Source organism: Orycteropus afer, unplaced genomic scaffold, assembly GCF_000298275.1.
Source record: "Orycteropus afer afer isolate SDZICR_OR568_19922 unplaced genomic scaffold, OryAfe1.0 scaffold00069, whole genome shotgun sequence".
Taxonomy (NCBI): domain Eukaryota; kingdom Metazoa; phylum Chordata; class Mammalia; order Tubulidentata; family Orycteropodidae; genus Orycteropus; species Orycteropus afer.
The window spans coordinates 3534766-3560201 of record NW_006921656.1 but is presented as its reverse complement, the minus strand read 5'-3'; the positions used below and the strand labels follow the sequence as shown (position 1 = coordinate 3560201).

At 49.0% G+C, this 25436-nt stretch overlaps 1 protein-coding gene across 1 annotated transcript in view; it reads right to left on the bottom strand.

The window, feature by feature from the left end:
* The window catches only part of COL22A1 (collagen type XXII alpha 1 chain), a 291312-nt gene that overhangs the window by 212034 nt on the left and 53842 nt on the right, over positions 1–25436 (bottom strand). The window contains exons 7-11 of the mRNA XM_007940570.1: positions 21254–21334; positions 20403–20519; positions 16280–16324; positions 12866–12928; positions 7171–7209 (exon numbers count right to left, since the gene is read on the bottom strand). Coding sequence (XP_007938761.1) covers positions 7171–7209; positions 12866–12928; positions 16280–16324; positions 20403–20519; positions 21254–21334 — 345 coding nt within the window. The remainder of the gene's footprint in view (positions 1–7170; positions 7210–12865; positions 12929–16279; positions 16325–20402; positions 20520–21253; positions 21335–25436) is intronic.

Genomic DNA, 25436 nt, shown 5'->3' with positions numbered 1-25436 from the left:
ATCTGAGACTGTCACTGTGAAAGCAGAGTTGGCTGTCACCTGCAGTTAAGACCTGAGGCACAAAGGTGGCTGCTGCGTAGGTAGGTAGGTCCTTTGGTAAGATGAGATCAGGGGCTGCTTCAAGGTCCTCATCTAGTCAAGACTGGGCTGTGTGTGTGGACATCACTTCTAGCCATTGACATGGCCCTACTAGCCGTATAGCCATCAGAACTCCTTTTCTAAAGCACAGTCCTGCTTAAACCTGTTGAGCTCGCAGAATCAAGTCCAGGTTGCCGTATTCACTGGTACACACTCTTCATCCCCTCACCCCTTCTAACCACAGGTGAAGAAGGCTGAGGTCATCATACTCCAGAATTGGTGTCCCACATGTGTGTCCTGGCCCTGAACACAGTGTCTGGCCCTAAGTAGTTGGTGTCCCTCAGTCCATATGTTTCCCTGCCCCAAGCACAGTGCCTGGCCCTAAGTACGTGGTAGTCATGAGTTTTCCCAGTCACTGAACAAACCAGAACTTATTGTAAACAACTTTGTCACACTTCTACAGGGTCTTAGTGTGAAAACATCAGTGTGAGTGTTTCTCTGAGCCTCAGTGGCCTTTTCCATGAAACAGGGATAAAAATAACTTCTTCCTGCAACTGTTGGGAAGAATAAGTCAATGCACTTGGAAGGGAATGAGTCAGTGCACGGCACATTGAAAGGCACTGGGGAGGGAGCACCCCTTGGTATGGGGTGCGGGGTCATAGGGAGGGAGGCAGACACGTGCAGAGAGCACCCAGGGAAGACAATTAAGACACATGGGGAAGAGACACGAGGCCTGCATCACAGCTGGCAGGAAGAGCACCCAAACACACTGAACATCATTTTCCAAGCTCCATGGAGTGGGCTGGTATCCTTTAGGGGCATGGCCTGACTGTAGCAGCGTTTCAAGATCAAATGCAACTTCACGTGCAGTTGACATTTCAAAGGCTGCATGTTCAAGCCAAAGGAAGATATTCAGAGCTGAGGCATTCCCCAACCCACTAGGGGTGTAGCTTTTGCGCAGGGGGTCTCCCATCTCCCCCCAGTTGACATTCCTTTCCTGAAAACCAGTCTGTATCATGGCCCACAGCAAGAGGGGAGTAGCCTACTTACTTCAATTCCGAAGGACCACTTTTATGGCCAAACCTCAGGAAGCTGTGGGCTCCCGGGAGGCAGGTTTGGTACACATGCAGCCAGAACCCTACTTTTCCAAGAGCCAGCTGCCTCCTTCATTCCGTCCTGACTGGCCGCTGACCATTCCCACCGTGTCGGCTCCCACTCACGGTGGCCCCGTGTACAACAGACCAAAGCACTGCCTGGTCCTGGGCCATCTGCAAGCTCACTGGTCCACTGTTGTGGCCCCTGTGTATCTGGGCGCCTTCCAACATGGCAGCTCATCTTCCAGCACAACATTGCACGATATTCTGTCGTGATCCATTCACAGTCAACCTCCAGACCTTTGTTCCCAGTCTGTCTTAGTCTGGAAGCTCCACTGAAAACTCTCCACCATGGGGGACTCTGCTGGTCCTCGAAATGCCAGCGGCCTAGCTTGCAGCATCGTGACAGCACATAAGCAACCACATCAGGACAGACTGACAGATGGGGGTGTTCCATCCTTACGGTCTCACTATTCTCTCATCAGTTGTCCAATTAACACCTTGTTCATTTAGCTCCAGTGTAGACTCTGCTCCAGGATGATTCCAGACTTCACGCTGCTCTAGACTCTGGCGTCATCCTCAGACCACTCTTGAGGTTTGAACATGCTGGCATCCCAGGAAGGTGGACCAACCTCAGCAGTCTGTTTGGTTCAGAGCTCCTTGTTTCCCATGTTCATTCTCTGGCAGCTCTAGGGTCTCAGTCAAAATGGAAGAAAACCATAAGAGATAACAGAGCAATGTTTGTGTCGCCCAAAGTTCTGTCTGCTGCTGAGTAAATGAACTCAACAAAATTCAGCTCAGTGTCTCCTCTTTGCTGTTTTTTATTTTTTATTAATTTTTTTTCTGGAGCAGCACACTGTGAAATCTGAGCATAAAATCCATATGAAGTGTTATTTATTGCCATATGGATTTCTGTGAAAACGCTGAAGAAAGGACTTTCTGGTTGTAGTTTTGTTTTGGTTTTCCTCTGCCAAATGCTGAGTGCTTGGTTACTGATTGCACATGGCTTTAGGGGACACTCGGCCTCAATTTCATTTCCTGTGGGTCTCAAGGGCTCCTTGCTCTCTACAAAATGTCATCCAGCCTCGGCCAGGGTCTGGGAAGACTCCCCCTACTGTGTCCCTTGATGGTGAATTTTATGTGTCAACTTGGGAAGGCTATAGTTCCCAGTGGTTGGGGCCACTGTTCTGTAATGTGATGTAATGTAATGACCTTCTGTAATGCACTGTATTTTCACATATAATGCACCCACATAAATAATGTGCCCATGCATATAATATGTACAGTGCACATAAGAAACTAATGTGTAAGGAGGGTTGGTGGTTTGCAAAAAAACCAGGTAACCTGCACCTTATTTGCATAAAAATATGGTAAGCCAATGTCATGCGATCAATGGATTAGTTGAAAAGGGAATTTCCTGAGGCGTGGTTGGCATCAGACTACAATGTAAATATGTTGGCAGCACTCTCTCTCCCTCCTTCCAGTCTGCACTGTTTCTGTTACCAGAGCTATGGATCTGAGGCCTCAAGCCTGCAGGAGTCTCCAGCCTGATCCATGGATTTGGGACCTGCCAGCCCCTACAGTTGCATGAGCCAACCCCTTGAAGTAAACAAATCTCTCTCTCTCTCTCTCTCTCTCTCTCTCTCTCTCTGGATTGGGCAGCATCTTAATCATGACTCTGTCCATGTAGAAGCAAGGGTGGGGGAATAAAGGTGGTACAGTGATGCCCTTAAAGGGGCAGGGAGAAGACTCAGGCTGCAACAGAACCATGTAGACAGACTTTGCTATGTGTCTCTTCCACTTGACTTAGGAGCTCCTGGAAGGTGGGGTCCAGCCCTGGTTTTAGTACCTGGATTGGTATTAAATAGAAAATAATAATGACAAATAGATACTCAGTGGTGGAGCTCTGGTGATAGCTCCTTGGGTAGCCTCTACTCAAGGAGAAACCATGTCACCCCTTACTGAATTTTAGTGATAACTTCTAGCAAAAACAGAAAGTGATACAGGCCCTGGGATGGATTTTTAACATGTACCTACTGTGTGCCAGACTAGGTAAGGCATCTGCATCAGCATTACAAGCCTCCTCTAAGCCAAGAACAGGCCTGGGAAATAGGCATCACAGTTGATTCCGACTCATAGCGACCCCCATTGGGTTTCTGAGGTGATAAATCTTTACAGAAGTGGATTGCCCTGTCTTCCTTCCACAGAATGGCTGGTGGGTTTGAACTGCCAACCTTTTGGTTAGCAGTCAAATGCCTTAAGCACTTGCCACCAGAGCTCCTTCTAACCCAAGAACAGCCCTGAGAGACAGGCATCACAGCCCCCTTTCACAGATGAGGAAGCTGAGGGATACCATCTGAAGATGGCCCAGCCAGCTACGCAAGAACTGGATCCAAACCTAGGTCTACCCAACCCCTAAAACCTGCTTTCTTTCCGTCACCTGTGCCCACAAATCCAAGCGTCCCTTTGCCCTCTTCCCTCCCAGATGCCAGCTTCCTAGGCTGAAGAGAATTACCCAAACAACAGCAGAGCCTTCCCACCATGGCAAAGCGTGAGTCTCCACACAGAGGAAAACTGGAGAGATGCTCCAGCTTCCAGACACTAGAGGGCGTTGTAGGTCCAAAAAAGGCGGGCTCCTCCTCTGTGAAGACCTTGGCTTCCCTCAGAACAGAAGGACTAAAGGAAGTTCATTGGCAAGTGCATACTTTTACCTTGTTTTTTGTTTCTTCCAAATCTTTTTCCACCCCTGGGATTCATGGCCCAGAAGATTCTGAGACACTATCACCATACACCATGGACTGAAACCTTACACCAACACCCACACTGTGCTTGTTGATGTTCTCAAGTTGGAAGAAGCAAGGACTGAAAGAGGGCTCTGGGAGATATTGCCCTCCTCCCTGCTATCCCTGACTCCACTCTGACGGCTCCAAACCAGACCAGAGCAGTAGCCTTTTGTCATCATGACCATCATCACCATGAAAGTATTGAACGCTGCAATGTTGGTGTAGCAAGAACATCATCATCATAGTAATGAGTTCCTGGGCACTGGGTCAAACCCATGTCAAACCCATGATGCGTACTGTCTCCTTTAATCCTCCCACCAAACCAAACCCACTGGCATCAAGGTGATTCCAACTTCTAGTGACCCTACAGGACAGAGGAAAACTGTCCCAGAGGGTTGCCAAGGCTGTGATCTTCAAGGAAGCAGATTGTCTTATCTTTCTCCCATGGAGCAGCTAGTGAGTTCCAACTGCTGAACTTTTGGCCAAACGATTTAACCACTGCACCACCAGGGCTCCTTCTTAATCCTCCAGCCACCTCACATATTAAGGGCTATTATATCATCCTTCCACAGGAAAGAAAACCAGTCCAGAGCGGCCCACAGGCCATGGTTAAAATGAGGCAGTGAGAACTGAAGCTAGGCCTGTGACTCCAGCCCTCACACCTTCCACTGACTCCAGTAACACTTGGTCCTGAACATACACAGGTCTGCAAGCATCCAGGGACAACCAGGAGCTGTGGAAATCTCCAGAATCAATCGTTCAATAAGTCTCTCTCTTCCTCTCACTCCATGCACACTCACACTCATACTCACAACTAGGATCATCTGATTACATACACTTCCCAACATGTTTTTAAACTTAACAAACCACTGTCTACATTTTCTAGTCATTAACTTCTCTTCTAAATGGGATTTTGCACTAGACTGCTACTGTGGCCCCTGGCTGTCCAATGAGTCACTTAACCCTTTGCTCACTGCACAGCACCACTGCTGTTTCCAATATCACTTATGAATTACACTCAGGGGCGGATTAGCCAGGAGTGTAATATGCAGTGAAACCCATGTACAATTGTTCACTGCAGATTGGTAAGTGAGTCCCCGGAAGCCCGTGCTTCCCAGGAGTAGTGGTTAGTGTGCACTGATCACACTGAACGCAACCTGCGGGAGGCACCGGTGTGTATCCTTGGGGATCTCCTTAGAGTAAACCTCCACGTGACCGGCTGGAGTAAAGGGAGTGGGCATTGCTGAGGCCTTCAGTAGGCTGGCCTCAGGGAGAGAACGCGTGGTCCTGAGAAGGCTGTCTGCACTGCAACCGAGCACCTGGTCTGTGCCAGCAGCCAGGAGACGGTGATGTGAGTGCTGGGTGCGCCGCCGGGGCAGGCGCTCGGCAGGGTGCTCTGAGGCCATAAGACTCCGAGGATGCCATCGACAACGTGCTCTCACGGAGCCTCGTGGCTGCCTGTCCTGGGAAATGGGAGCGTTTCTGCGTTGTTTTGTCTTTAGCAGCTGGTGTGAGTGGACGGTGGCACTTCTGGTCAGTCTCTGCTTTTCATTTCTCCTTAGCCAACAGCTGAGTGAGCTTTCTTCCTCAGAAGGCGTCCTGGATTTTTCAGGATCTGCTAAGCCACCCCAGCTCTGACCCTCATCACCTCCCTTTGAAACTCTTGCAATAGTTTTTTTTTTTTTTTTTTAAAGAACAAAAATTTACCTCTCACACTTTTGGAGGCTACAAGCCTCAATTTAGAGGGTTAGCCATGTCAGTGCCTTCTGAGCACAGGCACGCCTTGTTTCATTGCACTTCTTTGCCAGTATTGGGGTTTTCACTAACTGAAGGTACGAGGTGACCGGAGTCAAGCAAGTCTATGGGCGCCATTTTTCCAATAGCATGTGCTCCCTTCCTGTCTCTGGCTTCCATTTTAGTCATTTTCACAATATTTCACACTTTTTACATCATGCGATTGCACACTTCGTGGACTCCATTCTAGTGTAAACATAACTTTGATGTGCACTGGGAACCAGAAAATTCTTGTGACTCTTTATCACGAGGCTCTCCTTATTGTGGTGGTCTGGAAACACTGCAGTATCTCCACGGTCTGCCTGTCTAAGAGAGGACCTGCTTCATGTCTCTGTCCTAGTTGCTGGTGGCCCTGGCAACCCTTGGTGTCCTTCACTGTTTGCACATGAGTCCTCATGTGCTGTCTTCCCCCATGTATGAAGTTTGCTCCATGTCTCTGCTCCCCTTTCAGAAGATGCTACTCAGAAGGAATTAGGCTTAGTAACCACCCTACTCAGGTATGACTTTGTCTGATTTCACTTAAAACTGTATTTTGAAACAAGGTCATGTTCCCAAGCACAGAGGTCAGGATTTCAACCTTTATTGGACACAATCCAACTCAAAGGAATATATATAGGGCAGGTGAGAATAACTTCTAAGGTTATAAGCTACCATCAATTAGCTCTGACTCACGGGTGACCTGTGTATGACAGAATGAAACCCTGCCCAGTCCCATGTCATCCTCACAATCACCAGGATGTTGCAATCTCTTGACTATCTCCCCAGTTCTCCTGGTGCCTCCCTTCTCAGATCCGCTGGCATCTGCTATTTGGACAATCTGCAGAAAGAACGTTCTCAGTGCATCTCAGGATGCACAGACCTTTCATTGCTTCTTGCCACTGTGGCACAGCCTCAAACACGTCGGGTACTCAATGCTCTTCATCCAGGTTGCAAACAACTTCCCAGCTCCATGTCCCACTGTCTTCAGGGGTGATTATGTAGCCTCTGTTCTAAATATTCTGACCACCTGCATCCTCAGCCCTCTCTTCCCCACCCACTCTGTCCTGCTCGCATCCTTCACCACCTGGGAGGACCTCTCAAAAAGCTCCACCTCTCAGGTGCAACTCAAATGCCAACTTTGCTCTCAGAATCTCCCTGAATCTCCCTAGACATGTGGCCCTGCTTCTTGGTCCTCAACCACCATTTCCTATCTCCACCCTCTCTCTGCCTATTGACCAAGAAGCGTGACCATGAAGTGTGCTTCCATGACCTAAGTCGGGGAGGGGACTATGAGGCTCAGTACTGGGCACAGGAGACCCCTTCTCCCTTGAACTCCTGCCAGGAGGCACAATGCTAGCACACACCTCTCCCGACCAAGCCCCCGTCTTGTTCCCAGCCATCTTTACAGCCCTCGAAAGAGTGTTACAAAGAGGGGGACGTACCTTTTCACCCTTTTCGCCTTGTATGAAAATTCCTCTGCCCTAGAAAGAAACAAAGCAGAAGGCAAAGGTTTCAAACTGAGCCTTCCCATGGCATGACGTCACATACCACCCTGGGTTTGAAATGACCAGATGTGCCCCGTCATCTGCACCACAGTGCCCCTGGAAAAGATGGTACCTGCTGTTTAATGAGTATGAACAGTCATGAATGTTGTGTCATTTCGTTTTGGCAACAACTCAACATTCTAGACAGTGTTTTCTCCAACAGTAGCTTTATTGGGATACAGTTCACATACCATACCATTCACCCATTCAAAATGTATAAATCAGCGTATTTCTAACATATCCACAGAGGTGTGCCACCACCACCACAGCTAATTTTAGAGTTTCCCTGATGCCAGAGAGAAACCCTACACCCACAGTCACCATCCCTATCCCATTCATTCCTGCCCATGAGCATCTCCACTCTTCTGTCTGCATACATCTGCCTGCTCTGGACTTTTCACTTGAATGGACCCGTGAAGTATGTGGCCTTCTAGGACTAGATCATTTCAGTTACCTATTATTTCCACCACTTGTCTATCACTCGTACTGTGGTGGCTTCTGTGTTGCTGTGAGACTGAAGGCTATGCTACTGGTTTTCAGATACTAGCAGGGTCACCCATGGTACAGGTTTCAGCAGAGCTTCCAGACTTAGGTAGACTGGGAACAAGGGTGATGTCATCCACTTCCAAGAAAGCTGGCCACTGAAAACCTTGTGAATAGCAGTGAAACACTGTCTGACACAGTGCCAGAAGATGAGCCCATCAGGTTGGAAGATATTCAAAATATGACTGGGGAAGAAATGCCTCCTCAAAGTAGAGTCGACTTCAATGATATGTGGATGAAATAAAGCTTTGGGGACCTTCGTTGGCTGATGTGGCACAACTCAAAATGGGAAGAAATAGCTGCAAACATTCATCAATAATCGGAACATGGATTGCACAAAGTATGACTGTAGGAAAATTGGAAGTTGTCAAAAATGAGGTGGAGTGGATAAAGATCAATCAATATACAAGGCATTTGCACTGCCATCGAGTCAGATCTGACTCATAGCAACCTCTCCTTGGGTTTCTGAGGTGGTATCACTACGGAAGTAGATTGTCCAACCTTCCTTCCAAGGAGTGGCTGATGGGTTTGAACCGCCAGCCTTCTGGTTAGCAGTCAAATGCCTTAAGCACTACACCACCAGAGCTCCCATACTAGGCATTAGTGAGCTGAAATGGACTGGTTTTGCCTATTTTGAATCAGACAATCATATGATCTACTATGCCTGGAATGACAAATTGAAGAGGAATGGCATCACATTCATCATTCAAAATGAACATTTCAAGATCTATCCCAAAGTACAATGCTGTCAGTGATAGGATAATATCTATATGCCTACAATGAAGGTTAGTTAATATGACTATTATTGAAATTTATGCATCAACCAGTAAAGCCAAAGACGAAGAAATTCAAGATTTTTACCAATTTCTGCTGTCCGAAATTGACCAAACATTCAATTAAGGTGTATTGATTATTGCTGGTGATTGGAATGCAAAAACTGGAAACAAAGAAGGATCATTAGTAGTTGGAAAAGACAGCCTTGGTGGCAGAAATGATGCTGGAGATCGCATGAGAGAATTTTGCAAGACCAGTGACTTATTCACTGCAAATACCTTTTTTCAACAACATAAATGGCAGCTATACACATGGATGTCTCCAGATGGAACACACAGGAATCAAATCTACTACATCTGTGGAAAGAGGTGATGGAGAAGCTCAATATCATCAGTCAAAACAAGGCCAGGAGCTGACTGTGGAACAGACCATCAATTGCTCATAACCAAGGTCAAATGGAAGCTAACAGGAAATTAAAGTAAGTCCAGGAGAGGTAAAATATGACCTTGATTATATCCTACCTGGATTTAGAGACCATCTGAAGAACAGATTTGCCACACTGAACATGTGACCAAAAACCCCAGAATTGTGGGATAACATCAAGAACATCATACATGAAGAAAGCAAACGACCAGTAAAAAGACAAGAAAGGGAAGAAAAGACCAAAATGGATGTCAGAAGAGACTCAGAAACTTGCCCTTGAACAGAGAGAAGCTAAAGCAAATGAAGAAAGGACAAGATAATAGAGCTGAAGAGAAGATTTCAAAGAGCAGCTCGAGAAGACAAAGTCAATTATTGTAACATAATGTGCAAAGACCTGGAGATAGAAAAACAAAAGGGAAAAAAAAAAAAAAAACACTCAGCATTTCTCAAGCTGAAAGAACTGAAGAAAAAAATCAAGTTTCAAGTTGCAATATTGAAGAATTCTATAGGCAAAATATTGAATAATCCAGGAAGCATCAAAAGAAAATGGAAGGAATACACAGAGTCACTGTATCAAAAAGAATCTATTGATGTTAACTTATTTCAGGAGGTAGCACTTGATCAACAACCAAAGGTATTGAAGGAAGAAGTCCAAGTGGCACTGAGGGAATTGGTGAGAAACAAGGCTCCAGGATTGATGGAATACCCACTGAGATGTTCCAACAAACGGATACAGCACTGGAGGCACTCACTCATTTATGCCAAGAAATTTGGAAGACGGCTACCTGGTCAAATGATTAGAAGAAATCCATATTTGTGCCCATTCCAAAGAAAGATGATCCAACAGAATATGAAAATTGTCCAGCAACATCATTAATATCACATACAAGTAAAATTTTACTGAAGATAACCCAGAAGGCTGGCGGGTCAAACCTACCAGCCACTCCTCGGAAGGAAGGTTGGGCAATCTACTTCCATAGTGATACCACCTCAGAAACCCAAGGAGAGGTCACTATGAATCGGGTCCAACTTGACGGCACATAACAACAACAACAACAATTCAAAAATGGTTGCAGCAGTATACTGACAGCAACTTCCAGATATTCAAGTTGCATTCAAAAGAAAGACATGGATTTAGGGATATCATTGCTGATCTCAGATGAATCTTGGCTGAAAGCAAAGAATACCAAAGATGTTTACTTGAGTTTTATTGACTATGCATAAGCGTTCAATTGTGTGGATTGTGACAAATTATGGATAACGTTGAAAAGACTGGGAATTCCAGAACACTTGATTGTACTCATGAGGAACATGTACATAGACCAGAAGGCTGTCATTTGAACACAGGGGGATACTGCATGATTTAAAATCAGGAAGGGTGTGAGTCAGTGTTATATCTTTCCACCATACTTATTCAATCTGTATGCTGAGCACATAATCCAAGAAGCTGAATTATATGAAGAAGAACATGGCATCAGGATTGAAGGAAGACTCATTAACAACTTGTGATATGCAGACGACACAACCTTGCTTGCTGAAAGTGAGAAGACTTGCAACACTTACTAATAAAGATCAAAGACTACAGCCTTCAGTGTGGATTGTACCTCAACATAAAGAAAACAAAAATCCTCACAACTGGACCAATAAGCAACATCACAATAAATGGAGAAAGGATTGAAGTTGTCAGGGATTTCATTTTGCTTAGATCCACAATCAACACTAATGGAAGCAACAGTAAAGAAATCAGATGTTATATTGCACTGGACAAATCTGCTGCAAAAGATCTATTTACATCTTAAGGAGCAAAGATGTCGCTTTGAAGACTAAGGTGCCCCTAACCCAAACCATAGTATTTTCTTTTTTAAATTTGTATTGTAATTTGGGTGAAAGGTTACAGAGCAGATTCATTTTCCATACAGCAGTTCATATACATTTTGTTTCATGACATTGACTGCAATTCCCCACAATGTAATAGCTGTCTTCCCTCTCCCTCCCCATAGTTAATTCCTCCCTGTGTCCTTCCCTCCCATGCACTCCTACCCCATGCCCAGCTGTCTCCCTGTGCAAACACTGCCCTTCTGTTCTCCCATGACTGATCGATTGCTCGCTCTAAGGAGTGTATCTACCTGATGTTCACCCCATACGCCTGTCTATTGTTTGGCTGGAAGCCACAGGAGTGAGTTCAGTTAACTCATGGTATTTTCAGTTGTCTCCTATGCATTTGAAAACTGGAATATGAATGAGACCAAAGAAGAATGGATGCCTTTGAATTGTGTTGGCAAAGAATACTGAAAGTACCATATACTGTCAGCAGAACGAACAGATCTATGCTGGAAAAAGTACAGCCAGTATGCTCCTTGGAATCGAGAATAGCCAGACTTCATCTCACCTACTTTGGTCATGATGTCAGAAGGGACTATTCCCTGGAGAAGGAGATCATGCTCGGTAAAGGGTCAGCAAAAAAGGGGAAGACCCTCAACAAGATGGACTGACACAACAGCTGCAACAATGCGCTCAAGCACAGCGAGGATTTTGAGGATGGCACAGCACTGGGCAGCGTCTCACTCTGTTTGCATGGGCTCACTACGAATCAGAGCCGACTCGACGGCACCTAACAACAGTAACGTTTCCAGGGTTGGTCCACTGCACCACTGTCTACATTATCCCTATAAGGAAAGGGTTTTGTCTTGCCATCTGGGGTTTTCCCTCAGCACTGAGACCTAGAAGGCACTGATTATGGCCAGAAATAAATAATGCCTGTAATTCCCGGGCATTTTACAAGTCCAGTGGTCATTTTCCTCATCTTGTTGTCAGAGAAGTTAAGAGGACTGCCCAAGATCACACAGCTAATAAGGGCTAGACCTAAAACCATTTAGTGAGGTCCCTCTGATACCACATTCATACTGCCCAGTGCTGTCTAGGGGCAGGGGTTAATGCCCCGACCATGGAGAGTAACAATGCCAGCAACACTAGGATTTACTACACTTCCGGAACTGATCTAAGCCATTTGTATGGACTCATTCATTTAATCCTCAGTACAGCTTCCTTTATCATTCCCATTATACAGATGAGGAAACTGAGGGCAACAAGGTTAAGTAACTTGACAGAATCGGGATCCATTTGGCTCCTGAGGCCACACTCTGAGCCATGTCTGGTTCTCTCTGAAATTCTTTCCTGCCCCCACCACTGAGTCCATTCATTCATCACTTGGCAGACTCATGGACACACTTCACACTACACCATGTGTCAAACCTCAGACATGGCCCTGAGGGGATCATTGCCTGATGCGGGAGCTGGCCAGGGAAACAGACAAAAACTATGGACACTTGGCTGAGGGAAGCCGGGTGATGTGCAGTTCAGGGTGCTGACAAGACCTGGAGGCTGGAATGACATCTTGAAGGTCCTATCAATTTGAGTGTGAGTGATGAGAAAACATGGGCCAGACAAACACGAGTGGGGAGGGCCAAAGAGAGAGCGGTGGGGGGGTATTCCTGCAGAAGAAAGAACATGTGCAGCAATGACATGAGACAGTGAGTGACAGAGGACCAGTGTAGGGGCTCACAGCTGTGGCCTCTCGGGCAGCTCCGAATGCCGGCCGTGGGGTGGTGAGGGACGAGGCAGGAGAGCCCGGCTAGGCCATGTCCCACAGGGCTTGCTGCCTATGAGAAGTGCCTGGGCCCTCCGTACAACAGTCACTGCCCAGTCCCCAGCAGGTGGCCAGCCCGGGCTGGCTGATTTGTTCACCTGGGGAAGCCCTGGGTCTTTCACCCCAGCCACGTAGTGTGGCCACACAGCATAGCTACACGGCACAGCCATCAGCCACAGCCATGTAGAAAGGTGGCCCTCTACTCACCAAGTCGCCTTTCTGTCCCTTGGGTCCAGGTGCTCCAACCAGACCACGGATTCCCACGTCTCCCTGAGAGATGGGGACAGAAACATGCGTCAAGCTGGACCTTCTGCTCAGAGTCTTATACTCGGAGGCTGCCCACTGCCCATGGCCAACCTGGCCCTGGCCCTTAAGGTAGCTGATTCCATCACTGTCCACTGGGGACCCTTTATGTGGGAGTGCCTGCCTGAGCTGGGCCCATCAGGACAGGTAGGGACTTCTCAGGACAAAGAAGATACGCAAAGGCACCCGGGCAAAGGGAATAGCATCAGCAAAGTAGCTGTATGTTCTTAGCAGGCGGTGTGAGTCAGGGATGGTAAGACACACGAGGAAGCCAGGCTGCCCATCCCTGGGGAGGGGAACCATGGCAACCCATCCCCCAGCTTCACCATCTCAGGAACTGAGGAATCTTGAGAAAGCAGGTGAATAAAAGCACTGCAAGTCCGGCCATGGGAGCGGCCTGGTGCAGATCCAACAGCCCAGACCCCACAGGGTGAGTTATGCCCCCAGTTCAAACCCAGGCCCTGCCGCCAAGCCTGAGGATGTCTGTCACTTTCTTTGGGCCCCAGGCTCCTCCTCTGTAAAACGGGCACAAAGTCCTGAGCACACACATGGCTGAAGGCACAGAAGTGCTTTGAAAACCGCAATGGGCCGACGCGGGCCCTGTGATTGTGCCATCTGCATCAGAAGTCCGTGCCTGAGAGCTGGGCCTTCACAACTGCCACCGAAAAGGAGGACATGCAGGGAGGAGCTGTGTCCCCAACAGGAAGGAAGAGACTGACCAGGGCCAAGATCCCAGACAGGAACCCAGTCTACCACTGCTCTTCTCGGTCTGATTTCAACTTTCCCTATCCCTGTCTCACGCTCAGCATACTAAGAACATAGCTACTTGGCTCATGCTGTTCCCTTTGCCTGTAATGCCCTTCCCTGCCATCTATGTCCTGGGAAGCTCCTAGGTAGCCTGCCTGACCCAGTTCAGGCTGGACCACCCTCACCAGGTGGCCTAGAGGGCTCCCCTCTTGACCCACAGCCCGGCCCCTGGACTTCCCTCGGCCTTGGCCTCATCCAGTGGTCCCCCTTTTCTCTCTCACATCTGTCTTCCCACTGGCCTGTGAGTCCTGGGCAGGGGCAGAGCTCACTGACAGTTACATTTCTAGCCTCACGTCCAGAATGGGCCTTGGTCCCAGGAGATACCAGGTGGAGCTTGTTGACATGACCTGATCTGTCTCTAGGTAAATGGAGCCATGGTTCGCCACAGAGGTTTACTCAGAGCCTCAACCACTGGTTGGGGTGGCTTGCCCGATTGTACTATCAGGCCAGGGATTGCAAGTCAGCCAGGCAGGCTTCCAGGCGGTTACATTGCCCTCACTCCTTAGCACCCTCTCCTTCCACCCCTACCTCTTCCCTCCTATTCCAGGGCTCGGGGCTCTGCCGCCCACATCACCCAGGCCTGGTCAACCACAGCAGAAGCACAGTCCATACATAAACCGCCACTGTTCTAGACAGACACTTTCTACTGATAGGTCCACCCAAGCCCAGAGATACCCCAGGTATCTCTGCTCCTTTCTTTTTTCTGACAGTGAGGAAGCAGTGAGGCCATGGCTGGGAAAGTGCTCAGTGAGGCAGAAATGCCTGTCTGCATCTTGGGTATGGCCCCTGGCACCCTATAACGCTCCTATGGCTCTCCACTGCACAGGGAGGGGAATCAGCAGGGGCGAGGAGTGCAGTAGGTGGCAGGGGGTGGTGCAAGCACGCACATACGTTCATACCTAGGTGTGTGCACATGTGTGTGCAGGGGCGTGACGTGCATGACAAGGGCTGTCTGAGTGCCCCCTCCCAGCAGTGTGTGGGCAGGTAGGAGAGAAGGGCGAGAAAGAGGAAGGGGGAGGAAAGAGGTGAAAGACGCAGGACTGAGGGAGAAAGGAGGAGACGGAAGAAGGGAGGGGAAAGGGAGTGAGCAAGAAGACATAAGAAGGGAAAGAATGAGCTAGGAAGTGGACAAGGAGGAAGACGTTCTTGGGCAAGTCCTGTTATCCTTGGCCTTTGGTTTCCTCATCTGTAAGATGGGATGAATGCTGCCTCTCAGGCGGGTATGATGTAAAGACTGAATATCATTCATTCAACAAGAACTGACCACCTTGCATGGGCAAAGCAAAAGTGATCCTTATACCTATGATGCATGCTGTCTACAAGACAGGTAACAGGTAAGCTCCTAGCCCAGAACCTGGCATGCAGCGGGTGCAGTCATTGTTGCTAGAATCTGGTAGAGAGGATAGAGGATGAGAAAAAATCCAGTAGAAACAGATTCCGTTTGCTCACAGGTTGGCCTGGCCCTCCAGACTCAGGGTACCTGAGGACAGGGATGTACCTTAACCATCCTGTGAGCCCTGCATCAAGTTCTGTGGATATTCAGTGATTATGACTGAATGAACGAGAGACCAGGAAATGCAGGAGAGAGGAAGAGGGAGATGGGGGAGAGAAGGAGGCAGGGAAGGGCAAGGAGAGGCCAGAGCATGGCTTGGGGAAGGGCAGAAGGGAGAAAGAGCAGAGGAGTGAGAGTTCCAGGGGTTCCGCCAGGCCCCCAACACCAGACCCATCAGAGCCCACTCAGTCTGATATGGGCATTTCAGTTCACCTCTCTGGTTTCATCTTCTGAGACCTGAACAATGGCGAGGGCACACGGCCCCTTCTAGCTTTGTAAGCATTCTGCTATTGTTGTTACGTGCCATCAACTCAGGTTTCGGCTCATGGCAACCGCACGTGACACAGCAGAGCTGCCCTGTGGTTTTCTAACCTGTATTCTTTGTAGGACCACACTGCCAGGTCTTTCTCCCTTGGAGCCTCTGGGTGGGTTCAAACCACTAACCTTTCAGGTAGCTGCTAAGCACCCACCCATTGCACTACCAGGGCTCCTTGCAAAGACTATACACCTGAGGATGCTTGGAATAGCTCCATGAACGAGGCCAGGGACTCCATCAGCAAATACCTGGCTGCACGCAACTAGTGAGTTTGGAAAGTTCGTGTAAAACAAATTTCACACAACTTAAAGGGCTCTTAACAGCTCAGTCCCTGAAAATCTCTCAACATAACAGACTAAAAAGATTGATGCAGAATTAATTGCCTATGGAGAGTTAGGCCTGTGGGGGCAGAGAAGAACAGAGCAGGGCTTGGGTAAGTCCACCCTTTCTTGCTCGTATTTTCAGATGGAAATGGAGCCTCTAAGAGATTCAAGGGGTTTGAAATTCATGGCTTCCTATCTCAACATCTGGGGCAAAATGCCAGCAGGCAGCAAGCACACACACCTTTTCTTTCCTTCGTCATTTTGGACGTAAAGAACAAAACCCAGGTTGACTCATGATTCTGAACTGCACCAGTACTGACCTTTGGACCAGGGAGTCCCACGGGGCCATCAAAGCCTTTTTCACCCTAAAGATAGAAAGACAAAGAGGAATAGGTGATGCCTTACCTTAACTTCCCCCTTCTCTCCTCACTGTGGGCTACCCACCCACCATATTCATCAGCCAGTCTCTGAACAAGCTAACGGTGCAGTTGGGTAAGAGAACAGGTTGATGGGAGCCAAGCACCCCTGCTCTTGACCCAGAAATCCACATGGGGAGCTTCAACATACCCTCCAAACACAACCATCAGGGGATCACAGATGGAAACAAGTACAAAGTGGTCTTCACAGACTGTTTTTGCCTGAATCTATCATCACTTAAATTAAGAATAACGTTGCCTGCTATTGCTCCATGTGATGGGCTGTTCCCTAAAACACAAAACAGGTATGTTTACAGACTACTTCTAAATGTAAACTTTGCTCAGTTTTAAACATGTGATGGGAACATCTTGTTACTGGGTTAAAAAAGCGTGATTTATAGATGTGTACACGTGTAGATGCTGCCATACTAAAAGCAAAGGTATCATGATTCCTGTAGTTTCACATGTGCAATATCACCTCATTAAGGAAGAGAAAAGTAACACCACACCAACTACTTGTGTGCAGCCATCACTTGACAATAACCTTTACTCAACTCACAGTTGCACACTTGGCTACTTTGGAAACATTTTTTAAAAAAGACATCATCCAGAGATGCGTTTATCCATGCAAATGAAAGTCAGTCAGTTTTTGTTCTGACCTCACGTGGTGCCCTGCGGAAGGCTTGCTACACAGTTCATGTTCAACCTGAGTTACAGAGATGGAAACATGGACCTGGGAGCATCGTTCTGGTCTAGTTGAATAACTGAGATGTTTCGCAAACAGAATTGAAGATTTGAACCACGGAAGCAGAGTCTTCCTGTGGCCAGAGTGCAGCCTCCTGAACGAACTGTCAGGCTTGCCGGGCCCTGTGCTGCTGGGAGAAGCATACAGAGCTGTCTTTCCACCTGAGCTTCCCATCTGAGTTGCAGAGCTGGGGGGGGTGCCTCGCAGCACACTCCTGGTCTGGAGTCCGGCCCCAGAGCCCCTGGGTTTCCCTACCAGACAGTAGGCTGTGGGCTTTGTGAGGGCCACCATCATGTTCTATTTGCCTTAAAACCCCAGTGTGCAGCACAGTGCTCCACATATGGGGATGATTAAGGGTTATTATCAGAAATAAAGAACAACCGCAGGAACCAAGGGATGATTTATTACCTGATGCCACTTGAAGTGCGGGGATGGAAACTTGTAAACTAATTGATCATTATGAACAATGGGATCTTGTCATGCCAGAGAAGAAGACAGGTGTGTTTTTTAACCCGTCTGCCATCTGCCCACTCATCCACCTGCCCATCCAATGATCCATCCATCCATCCATCCATCCATCCACCCATCCATCCATGCATGCATGCATTCATCCATCCATCCATCCATCCACCCATCCACCCATCCATCCACCTACCCACCCACCCATCCATCCATCCATCCACCCACCTATCCATCATCATCCATCCATCCATCTCTTCATGCCCTGGTCCAATTATTCTTTAAGTTAATCATTATATAATAGCTCTCTCTGTGTATTACTGGTAGAGGAAAATGTATGAATGTAAAGATTCAATCTCTGCCATCTGGAAGCTCAAAATGAATAGAGATTTTCAATTCAATGTGATAATGTTATGATCAGTGGAAGCACAGGGTTTGGTGAAAGAAAAGGATCATATTGTCCTGAAAATGGCAGGTGCTGGATAGTTACTGAATGAATGAATAATGAAAGAAGGGAAGGGAGGGAGGAGGGAGACTGGGAGGACAGAGAGCGAGCCTGCGGGGAGGGTAGAGGTGGAGCCCGCTGCCCAGCACTGAAACTGCCCAGCCTGGCTCACTCCTCCACATCTTCCCATACCTAATGTGGGGCACCAGGCTGGGCGAGCACCCAGCTTCACAGACTGCCCAGAAGCAGCCTCAGCTGGCAGAGCCTGGGGAAAGAGCCACCTGAGCCTACCCCAGTGAGACCTTCCAGCAAAAGCGAGGGTTCCCAGCCCTGCCTGACAGAGAGCTGCTGGAGGGTCCCCTGTTCCCCCAGGGTCTGGCTCTCCGACAGCAACAAAAGAAAAGGGAGGGCAGGCGTGTGGGAGAACAGAAGAGGAAAAGGAGAATGGGCAGGAGGAGGGTCAGTGGGTAGGGCGGGCCTAGTGGCAGAAAACTCGGTTGCTAAAAAACTCTTTTACTTTTTTAAAAAATTGGTTTATTGATTTTGTTGTTGTTGAGAATACACATAGCAAAACATAGACCAAACCAACTGTTTCTCCATGTAGCATTCGGTGACACTGATCCCATTCTTTGAGTTGGGCAACTGTCCTCACCCTCCTTTTCTGAGCTGTCTCTCCCCCATTAACATCAGCTCATTGCCCCCTAAGCTTCCCCTCTCATCTTTTGAGTTTTTGTTATTAATTCGTCCCACAGAGATCTTGAAAGAGCCCAGTGCACAAGGGAGATATTTGTTACCAGGTAAGCTTGGTTTTAAAAAGACTTCGGGATTTTCTGGTTTCAGATTTAAAGATTCTCTCAGAGAAAGAGTTTCAGGGGTTCATCCAGCTTCCATGACTCCAGAAGTTCTGGATTCCATGAAAATTTTCAATTCTGTTCTGCATTCCCCCCCCCTCTTGATCAGAATTCTCCTGAAGAATCTTTGATTAAAATGTTCAGTAATACTGGTTGATGAAATTCTTAAAGTGAATTCCCTCAAATTGATTCCAGTCATCACTTCATGTTTTGGCCTGTGTGTCCCCAGTCCCTAGCACAGAGTCACTGAGACCCTCCTACATGCTGGCATGAGGCTAGGAGGTGCAGATACAGCAGTGGATACGGCCTCACCCTGGAGATCAAGGAGCTGAGGGCTACATACCTGTCCTGGGGCTGCCACCACAAAATATCACATACTCATGGACTTTGAATAAGAGGGATGTGTCTGCTCATAGTCTAGAGGCCAGAAGTTCAAGGTCAAGGTGTCAGCAGGACCATGCTCTCTCTGAAGGCAGATCCTTTCTTGCCTCTTCTGGTTTCTGTGGCTCCTGGCAATCTTTGACATTCTTTGGCTTCTGGCTGATGCCAATCTCCACCTCCACCTCCATCTCCATCTCCACTCGGCCCCGTCCTCTGTGTCCCTGTAGCTTTGCTCCTCTTCTTATAAGGACACCCGTCAGACTGGATTAGGACCCACCCTACTCCAGTATGACTCACACTACTTTACCTACCAACCCCTTCAGAGACTGTTTCCCCACAAATATGCTCTTTGCAAACAAGGCCATATTCCCACAGACCAGGGTTAGAACTCCAATCTGGGGACACAGTTCACCACAAGAGGAGCTGCCAGTCCTGCAGAGCTTAACGGGGACCTTCCCCAGCACAGTTCTGCCTCTGTCATCCTTACATGTTTGTTTATGTTCCTTTTGCTTAAATAGTGGGCACGATTTTTTTTTTTCTTCTTGTAATCAAGAGACACTGGTCAGGCACACGGAGAGAAATGTTGTCAGGGCTGACAGGCAGTGGTGGTGGTGGGGACATAGAAATCCACCACCTTTTCACATGACAAAACGCATAAAATTCTACTCAGACATCGTTAGATTATCAACTGCAACTGATCAAGTGAAACGTGGAGAAGAAAGAGGTGAGAGGGTGTTCCCACAGGACATGTGGAACCCCTCACTCCTTGCCCTGTGCTGAGTCTTATTCTCAAACAAATCTAGGTTGACTTAGTTGCCCATGAGTGGAGACCCTACAAGCAGGAGCCAGGAAAACCTGCCTAAGGCACATTAACTTGAGGAAAATATTGATGAAATCCAGATCTGGGGCTGTCCCCTCATATAATATGCACATAAATCAACCAACAAGAGCCCTCAGGAGCAAAAATGGGGCTCTGGCCTGAGAGCCATCCACAGCCTGGCTCCACCCTGCCCTGGGAGGCTAGGTGCATGATGGGAAAATCTCACCATCACTGTAGGACCAGGAGCCATGATCCTGCTGATCAGCCTCACCCTGCCCAGCTCTGGGGCTCTGGGCTGGGAACTCAGAGGAGACTTTGGAAAGTACCTTCTCTCCGGGTGGGCAGGAGCAATTGATGGTCTTCAAAAACCCAATCTGTTCACTGCCAGAGGTGGGAGGCTGCTGGGGTGGTGGTGGGGCCTCTGTCACGATGGTCACCTGGCACTGGGAGGAAAGCCCACTGGGTCAGAATGCGGCTTCACCCAGCAACCACTCTCCAGCAGGGGGTGCAAGGAGGCAAAGGGGAACCGTGAGTGCCACCTGCTGGGGGCCTGTGGACCATAACAGTCACAATCACAGGGCGCACACTGTGTCTGCGTTCAGGGCCAAGTGTCTTACATGGATTTAATCCTTCAGATCTGTGAAGCAGCCTCGATGACCGTCCCCGTTTTCCAAGGAAGCAGTGGATTTAGGACTCGGTCAAGGGACTTGGAGAAGGAGAGACTACTGAAAGGGGAGGGTGGAGAGGACAAGGAGAAGCAGAAACCTGCATGGGGGGGTGACCTGAGCACATGCCTCCTCCTCCCCGTGTCGCTGCCGGCTGGGAACACTCCTGCACTGTCCTCTCCACTTTGTGCCTTTGTGCAATGCAGCAAGGATGGTCACATCCCCCTTAGGGCACATCCCCTCAGCCTGCAGGGCTCCCCAGAGCTGGGCCCAACTGCTCCCTGGCAGCCTCAGGGCCTCTCAGACTTACAAGGCACTGCCTGCCCCTCTCCAGCATGCGCCATCTGACCAGGAAGCAGAGGCCTGGCAAGGCTCACAGGCTCTGCTCACACTACGTTCTGATGGCATGAGGCGCCCCCTGGCCTGGACCCCACATTCCTAAGCTCTGACACACCTCAAGCCCACACACCCACTTCTCCCACTCCCTCGTGAAGAGTCTTTGCTTTGCTCACCGGACCCGAAGGGATGTCACAGCACGTCTCCAGCTCGGCATGTCGTGCGTCACAGTAAATGATGATCCACTGGAGGTCGAACTGGGGAGGAGAGCAAGGGCAGAGGGCTGGTGTCAGGGCTTCTGTGACCTGGAGGCCTCCAGGCCTTACCCAGGGGTCTGGCCCACTTCCTCTTTGGGTATCTCCTGGTCTGACCCTGTGGACACTGCCTTCCTGGAGCCCCACTGTTGAGCTTTAGAGGGACCTAAGCATCGTCCATTTGCCCGAGTAAGGAGCCCAGGGGCAAGGGAGGCCAGGGGTACCCACTGAAGTGCAGGGTTTTATTCTGCGCTGCGTGTCCTGTGGCCCTGAGCTCATCACAGGCACACACCCCTCTCCGTTTTCTCTGCTGCTGCTTGTATTTAAAGCCCCTCCAGTGCATGCCGGTGGAATGAATGAATGAATCAACAGCTACATATCACACAGAGCACGAGCTGAATCAATGCATGAAGGGACGCTTTCATGGAACACTGGCCTCAGCATCCCTGGCCCTGCACCTTCCCCACACCCTTCACTGGCCCGTGTCCCACCCAGGAATCCCTCAGCCAAACAGGTGGCTGGCCAGCTGCTTGGAGGCAGCCTCCTAGTTTTAGAAACCATCCCTCTAAGCCTAACTTCTTGCCCACTGACTGTGCTCAGCAGACAGAATGACAATTCCATGTATCCGTCTGTTTTACTTCCTATAGAGACAGCAGGCCAGAAAGAAAGAGAAGAAAAGGGCAAAACACAAAATCACAAAAACTTGGAACAAGGCCTGTTTCACAGAGCCTGTCCTGTGTTCCTCATTAGCCGACCCACACCAACAGCAGCTGGCCAGGCTGCAGGGACAGAGGAGAGGAGAAGAGGGTGGAGGGTTGGGACCATCAGAGGCATTCCACAGTGAGGTGAGAAGGCCCAGGAGCTGAGGTAGGTGGGGGCTTCCAACTGCCTGAAACCCCCAATCCTCCAGCCCCCCATTCTGCCTCTTCCTCAGTCAAAAGTCAGAGGATCTGTGATTCCTGGGTGCTTGGTGCCAAGCAGACACACAGTCAATATTGGTGGGAAAAAGGAGGGGAGGCAGACCTACTGGGGCCCTGAGACAACACGCTGCAGATGAAAAGGGCCCAATGTGCTGGTCAAATGCAGGCATCAGGGCAGGACAAAGACCCAGCCTCCAGCCTCACAGGAAAGCAGAGAACTTAGACTGGGAAGCCCATGCCCCTACTTACAGTGTTGCAAAGTCCTGTAGGTTATCTGATCTGTTGGTGCCTGAACATCCTCACCGAGTGAGAGTAAGACTAAATGGCCTATGGGGCTGGAACAGGTTAAATGGATGAACATATGGAAACTACTTGGAACACAGTACACAGCACATTAAAAAAAAAAAAAAAGCAGTCGCCATCCAGTCGACTCTGACCATGGGGACTCCAAGTGCACCAGCGCAGGCTGCGCTCCTCGGGGTTTTCAAAGGGTGATGTTCGGGAAATAGGTTCTTCCAAGGCATGTGTGTGTGGATTTGAACCACCAACCTTTCAGGGAGCAGCCAAGTGTGTTAATCATTTGCACCACCTGGGGCTCTACATAGCACGTTGGGTTTCAGAGGCTATTAACCTTCACAGAAGTAGATTGCTTCATCGTCCTCCCACGGAGCACCTGGGGCGTCTGAACTGCTGACCTTCAGGTTAGCAGCCAAACACCTTACCCACTATGCCACCAGAGCTCTTCACATAGCTCACGATGTTGTTGTTATGTGCCGTTGAGTGGGACCCGACTCATAGTGACCCCTCCTCGGGTTTCTGAGGCAGTCTCACTACAGAAATAGATTTCCCAACCTTCCTTCTGAGGAGTGGCTGGTGGGTTCGAATTGCCAGCCTCCTGGTTAGCAGTCAAATGCCTTAGGCACTACACTACCAGGGCTCATAGAAAGTGCTATTTCCATGTTTGCTGGACTATGGAAGCATGCACTGCTCAGTGTCTGTGAGAGGCCTGGGCCTGCCCCCCACACCTAACAAGTGGAAGACAGCAGCAGCCAGCCTCCCCTTTTTCCTGATTGGACCCCCAGTGCCCTTGTCTCTCTTTACCTAGAAAAATGAACCGTGGCTTCGGGACCAGCCGGTGCAAGAGCAGCACAGCAGGAGGCTGATCAAGTCCAGGGCCCATGGCTGTCGGCCAGGAAGGCTGCTTTGAAGGAGGCTGCTCTGGGCATGTGCTGCTCAGAGCAAAGTTAACTAACAGCTGGGACAGGCTGTGGGACCAGGAGCCAAGAGCAGCCAGGAAACGCCAGGGAGCTAGGGCCGTTCATCACAGATTTCCCCAGGCCCTGGTGACTGAGGGCTTCTTAGCAAACCCCATTCTCCAGGATTTGGAGGTTCCGAGGCCTGTATGGTTCAGGGTCATGAGGGGTAAAGAAGAGAAAACAGGTAGACACAGAGCCAAGGGCCTCAAAGCCTCATGTCTGCCTCCCAGCAAGCTCCTGCTCAGAGAACTGGCTGCCCTGGGCCTCTGAACCCACAAATACACCCTCCACACCCCACAGGTTCGAGTGTCCTCTGTCCCCAGACTGCTTCCCTGCTGTCCCCTCAGATCAGGGACTGGCACCCATGTCTGTAGGCCCAGATGCCTGATGAGTCACCCGACACGTCCCTTGCATCTCCTTTCCTGAGAGATGAGGCTCAGGTCCTCACACAGGTGGAAACCACCAAGCCCCACCACGAGTCCACCAGGCCGGCAGAACAACAGCAACCTCCCAAAATGAAAAATGAAAATCTGTCACTGTGTTAATGGTCACAACAACGTACCCAACCACAGCAACGGTCATGAAGGGGTGCAGAACCAGGCACTGCTCTGTTTTGTTAGACACAAGGCCACGTGAGTCAGGGCTGACTCCATGGCAACTAGCAACAGCAACATGTTGGCGAGGGTTTAAGAAAATGGGACTCTGGGACATGGCTGGAGGCATAGCAACATGCTGCCCCTAAGAGAGACATTTGAAAATGTGAGAAAGTAAAAATGAGATACCCAGAATCCAACCGATAAACCCAGGCCACGTGCCCCTCAAGAACACTTGTAATCACTCTACATCTAAGCCTGAAGGGCAGGCAGTGCTCCTGTTTCCGCGTGTTCTGATGGGGTCAGGGAAACACTGGGGACAATCCACATGTCCACAAGAGTCCAGTGTGTAAACAAAGTGCACAATAACATAGACCACTAGGAAGCAGCTGAAAGAAGGGATCAAAGCTTAAACATGGAATTTTCAGTGGAAAACAAAGCAAAATGTAGCTATGCACACAGAACCACATCATTTATGCACATTTCAAAGCTCCAGCACACAGCCACCACCACCGTGTTTGATGGTCGATGTGCACATGAGCATAAAGAAGCAGGAGAAATGGTGTGGGCTCAGTGCCCCCCAAACCTGACTCCTGCTGTTTCTGGGAGGTGGGGCATGTGTGGCAGTGAAGGTGGCTGCAGCTGGAGAAGGTGCACACACAGCACCATATCGTGTGTGTGTGTGTGTGCACACATGCACTTAAGGATCAAGGGTCGCTGAGGGTACAGATGTGTATTTGTAAAGGAAAAGAAGTGAAAAAAGAGAAAGAGGAAAGAGAACAAAAAAGGAAAGCACCCAGAAGGCACGGGGCCGGAAAGGTAACATCAGGCTTATTAACAGTGAGCATGGGCTAAAGAGCCCTAGTGGCACAGTGGTTCCAGTGCTCAACTGCCAACTGGAAGTTGACGATTTGAACCCACCAGCCACTCCACGGGAGGAAGATGTGGTGGTCTGTCTCCATAAAGATTCCAGCCTTGGAAATTTATGGGGCAGTTTTTCTGTGTTCTATGGGATCACTAAGGAGCTGTGGAGGCTTAGTGCCTAAGGCATCTGACTGCTAACCAGAAGGTTGGTGGTTCAAACTCACCAGCTGCTCCACAGAAGGAAGATGGGGCAAACCACTTCTGTAAAGATTTACTGCCTTGGGGGTTGCTAGGAGTCAGAATCAACTCAAGGGCCATGGGTTTTACAGGATCGCTTTTAGTCAGAATCAACTTGACAGCAAAGGGTTTGGTGGCCTTTTTTTTTTTTTTTTTTCAGGGGATAGGTATCATTGGTTGGCACAATTAGGAAAAATTTTCATTTATTTTTCAGATTTCCTACAAACAAAAAAGA